At 39.0% G+C, this 15,109-nt stretch overlaps 2 protein-coding genes across 2 annotated transcripts; both read right to left on the reverse strand.

Moving 5' to 3' along the window:
* Positions 1–329: 329 nt before the first annotated feature.
* Positions 330–9,069, reverse strand: slc66a3 (solute carrier family 66 member 3; the record flags this gene model as incomplete). The annotated part of the gene is made up of 7 exons (XM_083908142.1): positions 330–430; positions 1,329–1,370; positions 2,289–2,409; positions 3,076–3,133; positions 3,233–3,302; positions 3,857–3,939; positions 8,924–9,069. The coding sequence occupies 7 exons, from the start codon at positions 9,067–9,069 to the stop codon at positions 330–332; spliced, it is 621 nt and encodes a 206-aa protein (XP_083764268.1).
* Positions 9,070–10,528: 1,459 nt separating this feature from the next.
* On the reverse strand, positions 10,529–11,826 carry cimip5 (ciliary microtubule inner protein 5; the record flags this gene model as incomplete). The annotated part of the gene is made up of 3 exons (XM_083907927.1): positions 10,529–10,726; positions 11,431–11,470; positions 11,603–11,826. 3 exons carry the CDS (start codon positions 11,824–11,826, stop codon positions 10,529–10,531), a joined length of 462 nt encoding a protein of 153 aa, XP_083764053.1.
* Between the last annotated feature and the right edge of the window lie 3,283 nt (positions 11,827–15,109).

The raw sequence follows: 15,109 nt of genomic DNA on the forward strand, positions 1-15,109 counted from the left end.
TCAGATATGAATTTCACATTTTAAAAAAAGTACGATATTCAAAATACAGTATTTTATCAACCTGAGTGGGAAGACCTTGGATATTCTTGGCTTGTGCTGACCTAACTACATTTTTTTATACTTACAGTATTAAAAAAAAACCATTGATCTCTGCTCTGACAGGAGTTGTAGCAGCTACAGCGTCACTGGAATGTATTAAAAGCATGTGGATTTAATACTGAAAAAAAACATGCATTATATGACAGAACCTTAGTTGTTTGTCCGTTTTTCTTTGTGGCCAAAGTAAACCTGAAACCTCATCGGCCCCAGGAAGCTGCTCCGCCACCAGCTTACTCTTCTTTCTTTGAACTTCTGCTGTGTTTTTGGTAGTAAAGCACAGTCAGAGTCACCCACAGGTTCAAAAAGGTCATGGCGATGAAGCGCACCAGAACTGTGACACAGAGAATAAGAATAATTAGAATATCCAGATGTACATACACCCTGCAGTTGTAGTAACCATGGAAACATATTTTTTTATTTTTGGACAAAATTTCATAAGATAGGGAGTTTTGTAAAGGCCTTAAACATTATACTGTTCAAATTTAACATGAAAAATCTAGTATTTGTGTACCAAATAAAATGTTTTGTTTTTCTTCATTTAAAATTGTTAATACAACATTTTAACATGCAGTAAATTGTTATTCTGAAAAAATGGCGATATCGCTTAGTCACAGGACATTTTCTGGCCCTTTTATTGTTTAAATTACCAAAACAAACATTTTGAGGCTTAAGTGTTAAAGCTAAACTCCAGAGGATGAATTTGACCTGGATGACCTTCACATACATCGAGGTATAGTTTCTGAAATGTTGATTTACAAACAGATCATTGCAGAGACCTACACTTTAATCAAGCATGTTGGTTTGTCTGCCTCTGTTTATATTTATGCAACACTTTTCAAGCTTAGCACAAAGAACATGGAGTAAAACAATCTGAAACTCAAAATAGAGAACGTTGTAAGTCCCGTTATGTTAACAGGTTAATCACATATGTTTATTTCGCTCATAAGTCACATTGAGATCGAAAGTGAGAGATGAATATGCAAGTCGAGCCTCATTCGGAGTCTTCCTAAAACCTATTCATTTCATCATATCCAATTATGTGGCTTCTTTTTTTATTTCCAGGTATTCACTTCAATTTTAACAATATACACGAGGGAGTGAACAAGAACCACACATTTAAAATAATGATAATTCATATAAAATGATGGTTATAGTTCCCAATGTAATGTTTGAGAGACTGTTTCAAAATTTTCCGGGCCCTCAGTCATGTGTGATGCAGCGCGTCTTACCCTGCATGTCTCCAGTTGTCACTGTGGTGGTGTAGATCCGCGCTGAAACACAGAGGCAGCACAGTTAATGACTTCCTCATTATCCAGCAGAGTGCCTGATATTAAATTAATGAGGTGTTGAATTGCTAATTTGTTTTTTTACTTATGAGCCAAGTAAATAGTATGATACATATTCATGAGCTGAAACATGACAGCACAACGTGCCGCAGAGGGAAGGGAAAAAAATGGAATGGTTAAATCATTTCTATAAATCAGTCTGTTACATTTTTCTTTATCATCATATAGGTCATGTTTAAGTTTAAAAACTCAGACTCAAATCTGAAGATGCGATCATGAATATTAATATAACTGGTCTATGCAGACTGGATCTGGCCACAAGTTTGACACCTGAAGTCTTCAAGTCTGTGTTCTTTAGGGACTAGAATCAATAACATGCACTGTAATAAATCTAAAAACTATACATATGTTGGAGCAGTTTATCCATGTACCTGTGCTTTACCACATCTACAGCAGGTCTGAGCATTTCGCAGATACAGAGCCTGATGCTTCCTTCAGGAACAAACCAGAGCTACATTTAGGAACGTAAATGCTAAGAGTGAATATTAAACATTAGATATCCAAATAGTGTCTCTTAATGCTTCTGCGTTGGCTAAAAGCTTTATCATGTTGGTTTACAGCTCGTTTCTGCTGCTCCGTAACAATCTGTTAATGTGGGCTTTAAGGATGTTTACACTCAAATTACAATTTTTCCTGTTCCGTTAGAATTAATCCTGAGCGTTCCAAAAGTGCAAGATAAGTGTCACAGCCACAGGAAAATAAATGACTGTGCAGCAGCATGAAGCAGGAAAAATGCTTTTCTCAAAATAGCTTTAATCTTTGGTGATCAAATCCCCTCCAGAGGCTGAAAAATGGAGGGATTGTCAACAAACTGCTGAGGGTTTTCAGCTACAGTGAACTCACCCATACACGTGTAGGTGGCCATTCCCCAGGTGAGGGCGCTGATCTGCCCGGCGTCTTTGGATCGCCACAGACACTGCAGTTGGGCAAATTTACTGGCTGCACTGATGAATGTGCAGAGGCTCTGTGAAGACAGTGGAAGGAGGTCAAGTTTGTTGAAGGTTCAGTGTGTTGTGATTCCGTTGAGGTTGAAGGTCATAAACAGCTAAACACCCTCAGGATTTCCTCCTCCTCCCCGTCTGAGAGTGGAGAAGAAACTATGCTTATCTTCTTATCTTCTATATACAAATATTCTCCTGCTTTAAAACCATGCAGAGGTTAAATGAAGAGTATAACATGGGGGACATGCAACTGTGGAGTGATTATCATGGACAGGAAAGGTCTGCTTCAAAGTTTCTGCCTTTTGTGTTAATATGATTTCAGGTTTTCGAAGTTTGGGCAAAGTTATTGTCGGTGTTTCAGGACAGAACATTTGATTATTATTATAGATGATGGATCCTCCTCAGTCCTACACACTTGCCCTTTCGTCAGTTCATAAACTGTTATCGTTCTCGAAGCTGAAATGGGAACAGTGTCGTGGGATCACTGCCCGCACTAATGTTAGAGAAAACTTTCACACGCCTCCATCTCATTAACTTCTGTCTGTCGACCCGAGAAACAGCAGGTGCAGATGATGATGTGTGGGTAACTTTCTCTTCTGACGTCCACCTCATTACTCCTGACTGACGACCTGTCTTTCCTCTGCTAACTCTCTGACATACTAACTGATGTTACACTGATTTATTCTTACCATGGCCAAATCTATGATCCACTTCTCCACAGTGAGGAGCCGCCAACCTGCGACAAACCTGAGCACGTTATGTCAAGGCAATAAGACGTGATGTACGCGGTTCTCGGTGAGGGCCAACGGTACACTGAGCACGTATCAGGAGGTAGTGGAAGGATACACCAAGATGTAGACGAGGCTCTGCTTCAGGCTGCCGTTGTAGTGAAGAATGAGGAGCAGCAGAAAGACGTCTGAGGACACAGAGCAGGTTACAACATGCACCGGAGGGAAAACGTTCAACAAGCTGCATTTGATTTACTCAACTAAAATATGCTTCTGAAGACATCATAAATGTCTGTGTGGGTTACAAGTCTCTAAGGCTGATGCCGTCCTAGGTGTGAATGTTATTGTGGCTCCCACTGGTTATAAATATCGATCAATACAATTCAAAGTGTCAAGTGTTTTAGTTTCTACATGTGACTGTGGTGATATTATGGCATTGACCATATTGATTTACTGTCACCTACTGTATGTATTTATCATAAACTGTGAGCGTGTTGTCAGTTTGATGCTCTGCTTTTCTCTAACAAGATAAACTGTCATGTTTGGTTTAAATGGCGAGAGTTTGCAGAGAGAAGTATGACAAAACATCAACATCACAACAATGTAAGATACTATTGTTTATATTGTCAATTATATTCTCATGCTGTCTCAAGACATGTTTTCCAATTCATTGGCTTCAACTTAACCTGTTTCTTCGAGGTTCTGAAAGCGTTGGTGAAGCATGCGGCGATGATGAACTCACCTTGAGCGATGAGGATTGGATATTCCAGGTATGTTGGTGGCGGGTAGTCATAGTACATCTGGTATGTTACAAAAACAATGAACCTGCAAAAAAAAAAAAGCAGGTATATTATGTGATGTTTAGCACAAGGGATGAGACGATATTTAATTATCATATCACACATTGCAATTCAATAAGTCGATATGGATGAATTAATATGATCATAATTGTTCTTTGTCTCACTATTGTGTCTTTCCTTCCTTTCCTCTCTCTCGCTCTCTCTGTGTATCCTCATCTTGCAGGTTGCAGGATCCAGATCTACTACTATTATTATTATTATCATACATGTCATCACCATGGTCCTCTGATGGACTGGTGAACTGTCCAGGGTTGTACCCCACCTATCGCTCCCTATGTCAGCTGAGATAGGCACAGCACCCCCTGCGACCCTCCGGTGGAGGATAAAGCGGTTGCAGGACCCAGATCCAGTTTCGAGGCTACAACTACTTTCTGCCACCAGCGAACGGGATGATTTGATTTGATAATTCATCAGGATCACACACACCTTTTGTCAACATTTGATGATGGACTGGCCTGACGCCTGTTGCTGGAGACACGGTGATTATCTCATGATTTATATTGATGTCATTGACAATTTTTCATTGTATAATGTTCATTAACAAATGTGTATCCTATCTATGTCTAACTAATCGATTATTAATCGATGACTAAATGAATCAGCAACTACTTTGATTTGAGTGTTATTTCAATAATTAATGTCACTATGTTTTCAAATTTTCCAGCTCCTTTAATGTGAATGTGAATTTTCTGGTTTCCTGCTCCATATAACAAATAAATCATTAAAACTGATTAGTTTTTGTTTGTGGACCAAACAAGATATTTGAGAACACCTTTATTTCGAGGTTTGGGAAACAAATGTTTCTGGACCAGAATACTAATCTATTAACCGAGAAAATAATCAACAGATTAATCGATTATGAGAATGATCCTATCTGCAATGCAAAAAAACACTTTTGTTTTTAACTAAATTTAGTGATTTATGTGTGTTTTCAGAACCATATTATCGTCCCATGCCTGTCAATGTTTTTATGAAGACGGAACACTGGAGGCACGTTCAAAAACCAAATCACTAATATGAGAAAAGTTGAAGAGTGCTTGGAACACACAAGGTTTGGTGAGGTGAGGAGGATCTTCATTTGTCATTTATACTATTCTTAGTGCTCTTTATAACCAAACACTGGCAGTCAATCTTCAGGGGAGTCAGATGTGGTCAAGTGGACTTTGAAGACATTTCACTCCTCATCTAAAAGGCTTGTTCAGTTCTGACTGACTGGTGCAGAACTCCAGGTATTTAGCCTCTAAAGAGTCAAGGTGTGAATAACATCTTGCCATTCACATTCAAGCTCAATCTTCTACTCCTGAAGATACAAGGACAGAGATGAGCGTGAACCTTCACAGACCAGTAGCAGTATATTAATCTCACTCCTTTAGATAAATATGATAAACATGATCAAACTCAAGAGGGTTTTCCTTCAGTAACCACTCTGATTTTCTTTTCTATTTGCGTTGCAATATAAAGCCGAACATCTTCTGAGACTTGAAGATCCTGTTCCCCGAGCTGAAGTGCAGCTGTGTTTGCCCACAGGCTGTCGATGTGAATGGATTTCTGAGAGCAGGCAAGGCGGTGGCTGGGAAATTGATACATGATGAGTTTGCAGAAATTATATACAATCAAAAAAAAACTGAAATTCACAAGGCATTTTCACACGTTAGGGCAATTAAGCTGCCGGCAGAGATGACTGGCTGTCCTCAGACCCTGGAGGGCAGTGTCAGAAAAGTATGTCCCTGTGTGACTTTAAGTGATAGAACAAAGATCTCTCTCACTGATAGGGATCATTAAGTAAACCATAAATCATATTAAGGTTTTTAGCTGAACAAGGACATACCACAATAACAGAGCCACAGTCGATGAGCCGACAAGCAGCAGGAGTGAGGCAGGGACAAGCTCAGTGACAACATGAGACATTGAGTTGAATTGATTTTAGCCTCTTAACAAAAGTCTCATCGAATAAAATCTACAACAGCTCAAATGTATGCTGTCCTAAGATTGTGTTTAAGTCTTTAACTGACTTTTAAAGGGGACATATTATACCATATTTCTCCAAGTTAAACTAGTTCCCTGGTGTCCTAATGAACATGTCTGTGACATGCTTTGGTCAAAATACCATAAGGATGAAGCACCACAGCAGTTCAATCACTCTGCCAAAACAGCCCTGTTCAGAACGCTTGGTTTAGTAGTATCTCTTTAGGTCCACCTTAAAAAAAGTAAAACGAAACTTAAGGGACAGTGATCATTTGCAGGCTCTAGCAGGCACATTGCCGTCATATATAACATGTATCCACTGGACAGATAAATCCTCTGAGGCTGGAAGTTTGTGTAGAACTCTGTGCTGCACTGTGGAGCCAAGAATAGACTTCGGACTTCCGGTTTTCGGTTACCGTTGCCCTCGCCAGCACTCTCTCATGTTTTACAGACAAAGCGGAGCTCCGTGAGACAACAATTCCAGGAATTTAGCACATTGTGACGTCCGGAAGTCAACATCGCATGTTTTATCTCCTGTACTTAGACAGAGGAGGACCACAAAAACATGAGTGAATCATCTTTGTTCACACTTTCCCGACTGATAGGACCTTCAGAGTCCCAAATATAAGGATTTAAATGATTTAAAAAGTTGATTTTGCATAATATATCCCCTTTAAGATGTCCTTTTCTGTTAGGAAACATCAGTTCACCATTCACTCTTCCACACCAAATCCCAGAGAGAAAATCAGTGATTTCACATTACGGCACACAAGAGTGGAGTTTATAAAGCGATACAAAACTTTAGTTTCCAGCCAGGAAAGGCTGTCTGAAGTGACAAACAAATGTTAAAATAGCATGTTCTTATTTAGTGAGCCTGTGGTCAAAATCTGTTTTTCCTTGAATCCCCCTGCTGGTCGCCATTGATTCATGGCTGAATGAGCGCCTGCTCCTCTCCTGCTACTTCTCAGCGCCCGACAACTACATGCAAGATGCTAAAAAACAACAACTCAACCATCACTTTAATTTAATGGCTCTGAGAGGCGTAAATCTCAGCAATTGGTGGAATAATTTCACACTTCAGATGTATTGATCCAATACAAACCAGGCTTTCACGCTGTATGAAGCAATAAAATAAGATTTAGTGCACCTTTAAGATGTGTTCACGTGCTGTAAATGGACATTCTTCAAACTGATGACAAAGTTTTACACCAGAGATCCATTCGGGGATGACAAGGGTGAATGTATGTATGATTTAACCATGGTCTGTGCTTTTCTGGACTAAAGCCAAACTTTGTCATTTAGCCTTATAAAACAGATGTTTTAGTGCCGGCTTTAAAGCTTGGCTGTTTCACTCAAGCATGAACAATGACAGCATGCAATCGCTCACCAGCACAGAGGAGATGTTTAGGGCGGTGCTGCTGCTGCCAGGCACCGAGGGCTGAGAGAGAGGACACTGAGAAATGAAATAGCGGTACAGACACGGAGCTGCTGAGTCACAAATCAACAAATCATCTGGGTAAACAACGCGAGTTAATGACGATCCGCGCACATTGGATTCTCAGCGCCGTGGGCACAGCACAGCAGCTTCACACAGGTGTTAGGACAAACACATCTGACTCATGACAGTTTGATCCTCACAAACAAAGTCTTCAGCTGTGCAAATAACACACTATTGTGCTAGTGTTACACCTTTTTTTTCTCCATCAGCTTTTGAGGCAAGTGCCACTAAGTCAGCAAACAATCTCATTGTGTCCTATCTGAACTAGAATGAACAGGAAGAATGTGTAATGTTGCACATATTATCCTCATGCAAACATAGGGAGAAATGGATCAAATGAGGACTGATATTATTTTATTATTATTATTATTAATGACAGGTGGCTCAGATTTCAGCCGTCTTTTGGATTCAGTTAACAGTTAATATCAAGTATTATCAGCAGGTGAAAAGTCATTTAGAGGTAGAAAAAAAGGTAAAAAATACTGCTGCAGTTACTTTTTGCACATGAAAAATGGCAATGTACTGGCACTTTACAGTCATTTCAAAATGTTGCAACATTTCAGTCACAAGGACTGTCTTGTTTATTTTGAATATGTTCTAGTTTCTTGGCTCCATGGAACAAAGAAATCATAAAAGCATCATCATTTCCAGGTTTGGTAATTAAAATATGCTGTCCTTAAGATAAATTGAGAAAATCATTTCTAGATTAATCGCTATGATCACCTTCATACGAGTGAAATACTTCATTGTGTTGATTGTGTAACTCCTTTACAGACATGTTAACACAAAGGTCTCAAACTCGCAGGCCACCACCCTCAATTTAATGTGGTCCCCCACTTCATAATGATGGGAAGTGGACGTCCTCTGCCTGTACCTAGATTATAGACAGAATATATTCTGTTAGCTATTATTTTGTAACAATGCATTAAATTTAATCGTCAAATCAAAGACATTTACTTTGAAATTCTCATGAATATCGTTGATTTTACACATTTCACAGATAGTTTAACTTTTGTATTAACATGACCAGACTGGACACTCTTTGGGCCCCAGATTATTTGAGTTGAGCATGTGCGGCTGTACAATCTGTGTGAAATGCAACCCTTATGAATCACTTTGAGGTGGAATCAACTAAGTAGGTCATCACATTTAGAATGTAGAAGAAGAAGAAGAAATAGGATAAGAATGTTAAAAAAGTGTTATTCACACTTGTTTTGCCATTCACACCATAGGACTTATGGACAGGACATGATGGCTATTACATGGTAACAAATGAATGATCAATCAAAACAAAAATAATATATTCCAATGTTATAATGTGTTGTTCTGCAGATCTGAGTGAGTGTGTTCTGCTGGATTTGTGCTCCACAAAGTAAACAGTCGATGAGGAACAGGAAGAAATCAGCAGAAGAAGTCATTTACTGCACGAGTATTGTAATCTTACACACACACACACACACACAGAGTGACAGAGTGAGTGTCGTACCCGGTGAGCTCCAGCAGCAGACTGTTGAGACTGACTCCACTCGATGTCTTGGCTCGCATCAGCACGAACATCTGGGGGAATTTGAGAACCATGCACAGGAAGAGCGTGCTCACATTGGCCGCGTGCAAAAACGTGTCCTGCTGCATCTTCTGTTCCGCACGCGATCACTGACAGAATGACTGACACACTGACTCAACTATGACGGTAACTCTCACTTTGAAGAGTCAAAAAACTTCACGACAACTAGCATCCGGATGCTGCTTCTGCTGCACCGTCACCGGTGTCAAGGTAACGTGGTTTACACACTAACTTCCGTTTTACACCTTCACAGTAAAAGCAGGCAAAACTTCATGATGGACGCGTGGTAGTCAAAGGCGCCCACATTGGACAACCTAATCATCTTTAAACTTTTGATGTGAACTGGAGGCTACATAGTTTCTCAAACATACTTGGAAGAGCCAACATACAACTTCACCATTGCTACATGTTTACATTGTGTAACACTTAATTGGGCCCCTACATCCAGGGATAGACAGTATTTCTGACACATGTATTTAAAATACAAATTCAAAGTTGTTATTGCTGTGCCATTTTTTTTCCTTTTGGCTTCTCCCTCTCAGGGCTCCACACAGTGATAGCGCAGATAGACTTTTATTTTGAAGGCAACCGATTGATATCCTTTATCGTTTCCTGTCAGCTGGCGTCCTTTCTCACTTCCGCATACATCAACTGAAATCTGATTGGCTTGTGTTTGAAATCACTTTGTTTGAAGTAAACGCTTGAAGAAAAAGCCCATACTCTCAATTATTTCAGATTTAACCATGAAAATTAAACATGACACACAGACTTGAACATGAAAAAAACAACAACTTTATTCGAATGATAGGATGATTTATATATAACAACAACTTTTCGGATTCATCAACATTACTATTCAATTTGGACACGGGGCAGTGATTTATGTCAACATACATGATGGCATAGTTTTGTTTTTCTGAGGCAGCTATAACATCACCAAACCTGAGGCACATGCTGTCAGTCCCATGACACTACATTGCTTCAGGTTCATTCAAAAAAAACCATGATAATATCATCACTAAACACACATTTTGTGACATACCCTACATTTTGTTTTCCCATGGATCTACATCCACTTGAATGAAATTAAGCTTAGTATCACTGTACATTCCCCTTCAAATATAACACAGTTTCTGTATTTTTAAGTTTTCTATTAAATGAGTAGATGCAGGACAGCATATATGGCTGCAGGTGTCTGTCAGGGCTGAACGATTTGGGGAAAATATCTCGTTACGATTGATATTCGATTTGCAATATCTTTGTCAAGCATCAGTACAATGTGGTTTAAGACAGGACAGGACGGGACATTACCTTGATATACCATCTCAAATCTATTCTATATTCTTATGCAGAGATGACAAAATATGAATTACCATTACAGTAAAATATAAACCTTGCACAACCTATATCCTAATGTGCAGCTTTTGCAACTTCTACTCACTGTAGATGTGCAAACAGCCCTAATATCTAAACGTTAAACTAAATAAAATATGCAAATGTTTGGATGTCTCCAGGCCTTTTTTTCTCTTAACACGGCATCAGCTCTGCATCCTGTTTGCTCTTGCAATGGCCTCCAGACCAGAGTAACAGCCTGTCCAGTCTGACCAGTTCACTCCCCAGTGGAGTGGACAGTCTGCTGCCAAACATCTGGTTGGTGGTGTTGGGGACGCGGTCAGAGAACAGCGGCACATAGCTGGGCAGAGGCTCCTCTGTCTTCAGGTGGCCCTATGACACGGAGCGAGGGGGGGGGGGGATCAGAGTCAGTGTTTGTTGGGGACATTTATCAGAGTTGCAGGCGATAAAAGCTGAATAAATGAGGCGTTTTAAAGGCGTTTACTGGACCATTGCTGGGAATAATAATTAAGATAAATACTGCAGCATCACACTTACTGCAGGTATTTAAACATTATTACACTGGTTCTTTTTTTTTCTTTTTTTTCTTTGTCTCATCATTAAAAATATTGACAGGCATTGGTAAATATTTTTTTATGGTTTCTTATTGTTACAGAGCTGTCCCAAGACAGAAGTGAACAGAACAAGTGTAAATAACAAATGAGACACCATTTAATTATTTATCCCACCCCTAAGCATAAGCAAACTAAACTATAGGGCAGTGTTCTCACTTAAAATAGATTTATTTTTCTATTTGTTTTACTCACTGACCACTTTATCCTCCACATTAGATGGAATTTAACAGAAAATGATCCCCGAAAACAAACAAATAAATAACATCATTCATTTTTTAAATATTTTTTTTTTTCTTATGACTGGATTCTTGAATTGCAGGTGAAAATTATGCATTTTGTTCATTGTTATTTATTTATTTGTGGATATTTATAATGGTTTTGCAGCAATAACTACTGCAATATAATAACAAATACAGTTTTTCTCTCAACAAAAAAAACAACTAAAATATATAATTTTCTTACCATCTCATCATAATTCTTGAGAAAGTTCCAGTTCTTCTCCCTGTGGAACATAATACATTATTTTTAATCACCAACCACATGTCTCAAAATCAGTGTTTTTTTTTAATCTCATTCAATGGCAGATGAGTTTGGCTCCAGAATCTTTAAGCATCTATCAGGAAACTTTCCTCACCATTCCTGGATGCCTCTCCTCTCACTCCAGACAAGCTCCTTCCACAGCTGGTCCTGTTTAACGTCATCACTCTTGCCTGTTTTCTGCTCCACAGACACCGTGTCTCCTCCTCTGTTCCTCCTCTTGTCCGGAGGTGACTGGACAGTTATCAGCCTTGTTCCGTTGGATCGCTCCGGTAAACGGTAACCTGCAGAGGAAGCACGCCTGACGTTGTTCAAATCCATTCTGTTGGTGGAAAGCAGAGGCTGAAGTGAACACAAACGCTCCTGAAGTCTGTGCTTTTAAAGGCGACCAAACCGGCGGTTTGTGCGTCAGTGAGCGGGGATTAACAATCACTGCGTTTTGTTTACGTTTCCATGGAAACGGTGTTCAGGCAATTACGGTTTACAATGTCTTTGCCCCAGTACTTTCACAATACACCGTGTAAACAGAGCAGTCACAGGGAGAAAGTCTATCTGTCTGCGTGGGGCCTAAGCTGAATTTGATTTAGGAGCCCAACCACTACTGCCTCAGAGGAGCTGGTGTTTCACTATTACTGATAAAAATATTACAAAATAAATTGCATTAATTATAGTTGTGCTATTTACACCAAACAAGTGTCTTTTTGTAACCATAGGGGGCAGTAAAATAACAAAAGTATTCATTTGCACTTATCCAAAGTGTAGCCCTTAGGCCCGTAGGAAGTGTATATGTGCTGGATGATGTGCGTACCTTATGTAAAGTATGTGTTTTATGGAGTTGCAGACGTTGGCATGCTAAGCGGAGATTTAGCTTTCGACGTTGTAGTGGTCTTAGCATGCTAAGTGGAGATGAATTAAAAAATCTTCAACTGTCGAGCTATTTGGGCTAATGAAAACTGTCGGGCTAGGCTATGACACGCGTCAATACATTAACAAACATTGTTTGTTACCAGTTTGTTGCCACGTCATTTTATGTGGGCCGGGAGTGATTAATTGTTCTCAAAAATCTGTGTTAAAATAGGTCTATGCTGCTTTAATGCGTTGACCTTGAACTACATTTCCCACAATGCATGGCGATTGCGTTACCCGCAAAGTGACGGCACCGCCACAAGATCACAGTGTATCATGGTGTATGCATCATGCGACGAGTGAAATTGAATACGTAATAAATACAGAAAGTTATTTAGCAATATGTTACGGAGTAGTTACCTTTATTTTACTTTAACTATTATATTTGGTTACATTTAGTTAAATGTATTCTGTATAACAGTTACATCTGACCCTTTGAGGGTAACCATTATGCTGATGTGGCCCTCAGTGAAAATGAGTTTGACACCCCCTGGTCTACATTATTGCAGGGTATTTCACAATATGTATGAATGTTTTATAAATGTTTAAGTTAGTAAACTATCGCTTTTAAAAATAACTTTCTATAACTTGGAACCTATCCTGCAATCCAGGATCCAGTGTGTACAACAGATGCTTCACTGGCCATTTTCAATTCAGGATTTGCAGAAGTTAATTTCTATTTAATCTATTTATTACATCATTAACACATTACACTTGATATGTAATGTGAATATAGGTGATAGTAAATTCTAACAAGGGAGAAAATGTATTAAAAAAAATCTCAATCTCTTTTTTTTTTTTTTCAGATATTTCAAGGGCATTTTTCCAGCATATTTCCCACCCTGCTTGACACACACACATCCTGCCCTGTGGAACCATAGAGAGAAGGGTGACAGATGCTATGGGAAGAATAAATGGTTGTGACTGCTGGGATCAGACCTAAACACGCAGCAGTGACTCTGGTGTCAGCCAGCAAAGAGCAAAGTTCTCACCGTGAGCGCTGCTGCAGGGTCTGCAGCTTTAATAAACACTGACATGCATCTGTGTAGCTGCCCTTTCTGAATGACATCCAATGCATTCACAAGGAAGCATAGATACGGACATAAACACTTGGACCGTAGTAGTAAATGATGCGTGCCTCCGTTTACTGTGCTTGCAAAGCTGATATTGTATGTGTGGATTATTTGGGTGTGTATAAGTATCAGCAAAATGTCTCTTGGATGAATCCAATGCAAAAATAAATTTGGCTGTGACCTCCAATATTATTTTATCTGACAAACAGACTTTTTTATATACAACCATCACTACTGCGAGTTGACCACAGGCACCAAAACACATTTTAATCCACATAACTGCAATATACAGTACATCAGTGTGCTATACATGTGTAATTCCTCACACTGTTTACTTTACCTATAATGTTATATATTTATTTGTATAATTTATTTCATTTTCTATGTTTTTTTTAATGCTTTCTGTTGTACGTGATGATTTATTACTTTTATATTTTTTTTATATATACATCTTTGCCGCGGTAAAGTTTTATTGTTTTTATTTTGAAAATCGAAAGTGTTACATTTTATTCTGAAATCCGAATGCTGAAACCGGATGAACATGAGCCATATGTGCAGCAATCATGTACTATTGACGAATTTTAAACCAGCCGCTGGCTTGGCTTCCTCCTCATTTCCTCATGAGCGAATTGCACCGAGCAGTAATAATAAGGTAATGAACATATTAGTATTTTTTTTTACAACACTATTAGCTACACAACGTTATATGTATTCCCCTGTCCAGTCTTTAATTGTACTTTAAGGAGCCAGAAGGCTCGGGCCAGTATTTGTGCTCGACAATAATGTCGTGGGAGATGATGCGAGGAGGTGCATCATTTCTTTTGACAACTTTTTGCACCAGGCATGAGTATAAATAACCAAACGTTTAGTATAAGGCGTCAGGTAAATGCATATGTTGTGTGCAACAGCCGGCTTTTAAGCATACGCTAGCCTTCTTCGGCTAAAGCTAAAGCTAGGTTGATGTAGCAAACAGTGAACTGTGGCAGTGGGTTACATAGTAATTAGCGTCGTATATAAACACCATATTCAACAATAAGCCACTGTTTGCCACTATTTTGTGTGTGTGCCTATTTTTCCATTATGTATGTATGTATATGTATTTATGGAGATATTTCTGATATAGCCTGTAAGAGTTTATTTTCAGTGGAGTGCTTGGCTGCACACAGGTGTTTTCAATTATTCAGCGTGCGCAGACTTCCCCTCAGGTGGAAGGTGACTGTAATTAGTAATTAGGCCAATGGACTTTATTTTTTTACAGTAGCCATTTTGAAACAGAAGGTAAATACTGCTGATGTTTATGACATTTTAACTTGAAACTCAAGTTTGTGACTAGAAGCACCTGCATTCAGTTGAAAAAATAACTCTTCCAGCTGACATTTGAAGAGAAACAGAAGTTATTCATTACATTAAGAAAATTGCTATGTGTCAGTAGATAATTAATGTGAATAGAAACACCTGTGTTTAATTGTCTGAATCGGGGTTACTCAATCCACTGTGCTGCATGTTTTTTGATGTTTCCCTGCTCCAACACATCTGATTCAATTCAAATTCAAGCTCAGCCATTATTGTTCTGGAGATTTTGATTATGAAGTGAGATGATGGAACCTCTGGTACAGTGTTTCTCA

Source organism: Microchirus variegatus (genome assembly GCF_963457635.1).
Source record: "Microchirus variegatus genome assembly, chromosome: 21".
Classification (NCBI taxonomy): domain Eukaryota; kingdom Metazoa; phylum Chordata; class Actinopteri; order Pleuronectiformes; family Soleidae; genus Microchirus; species Microchirus variegatus.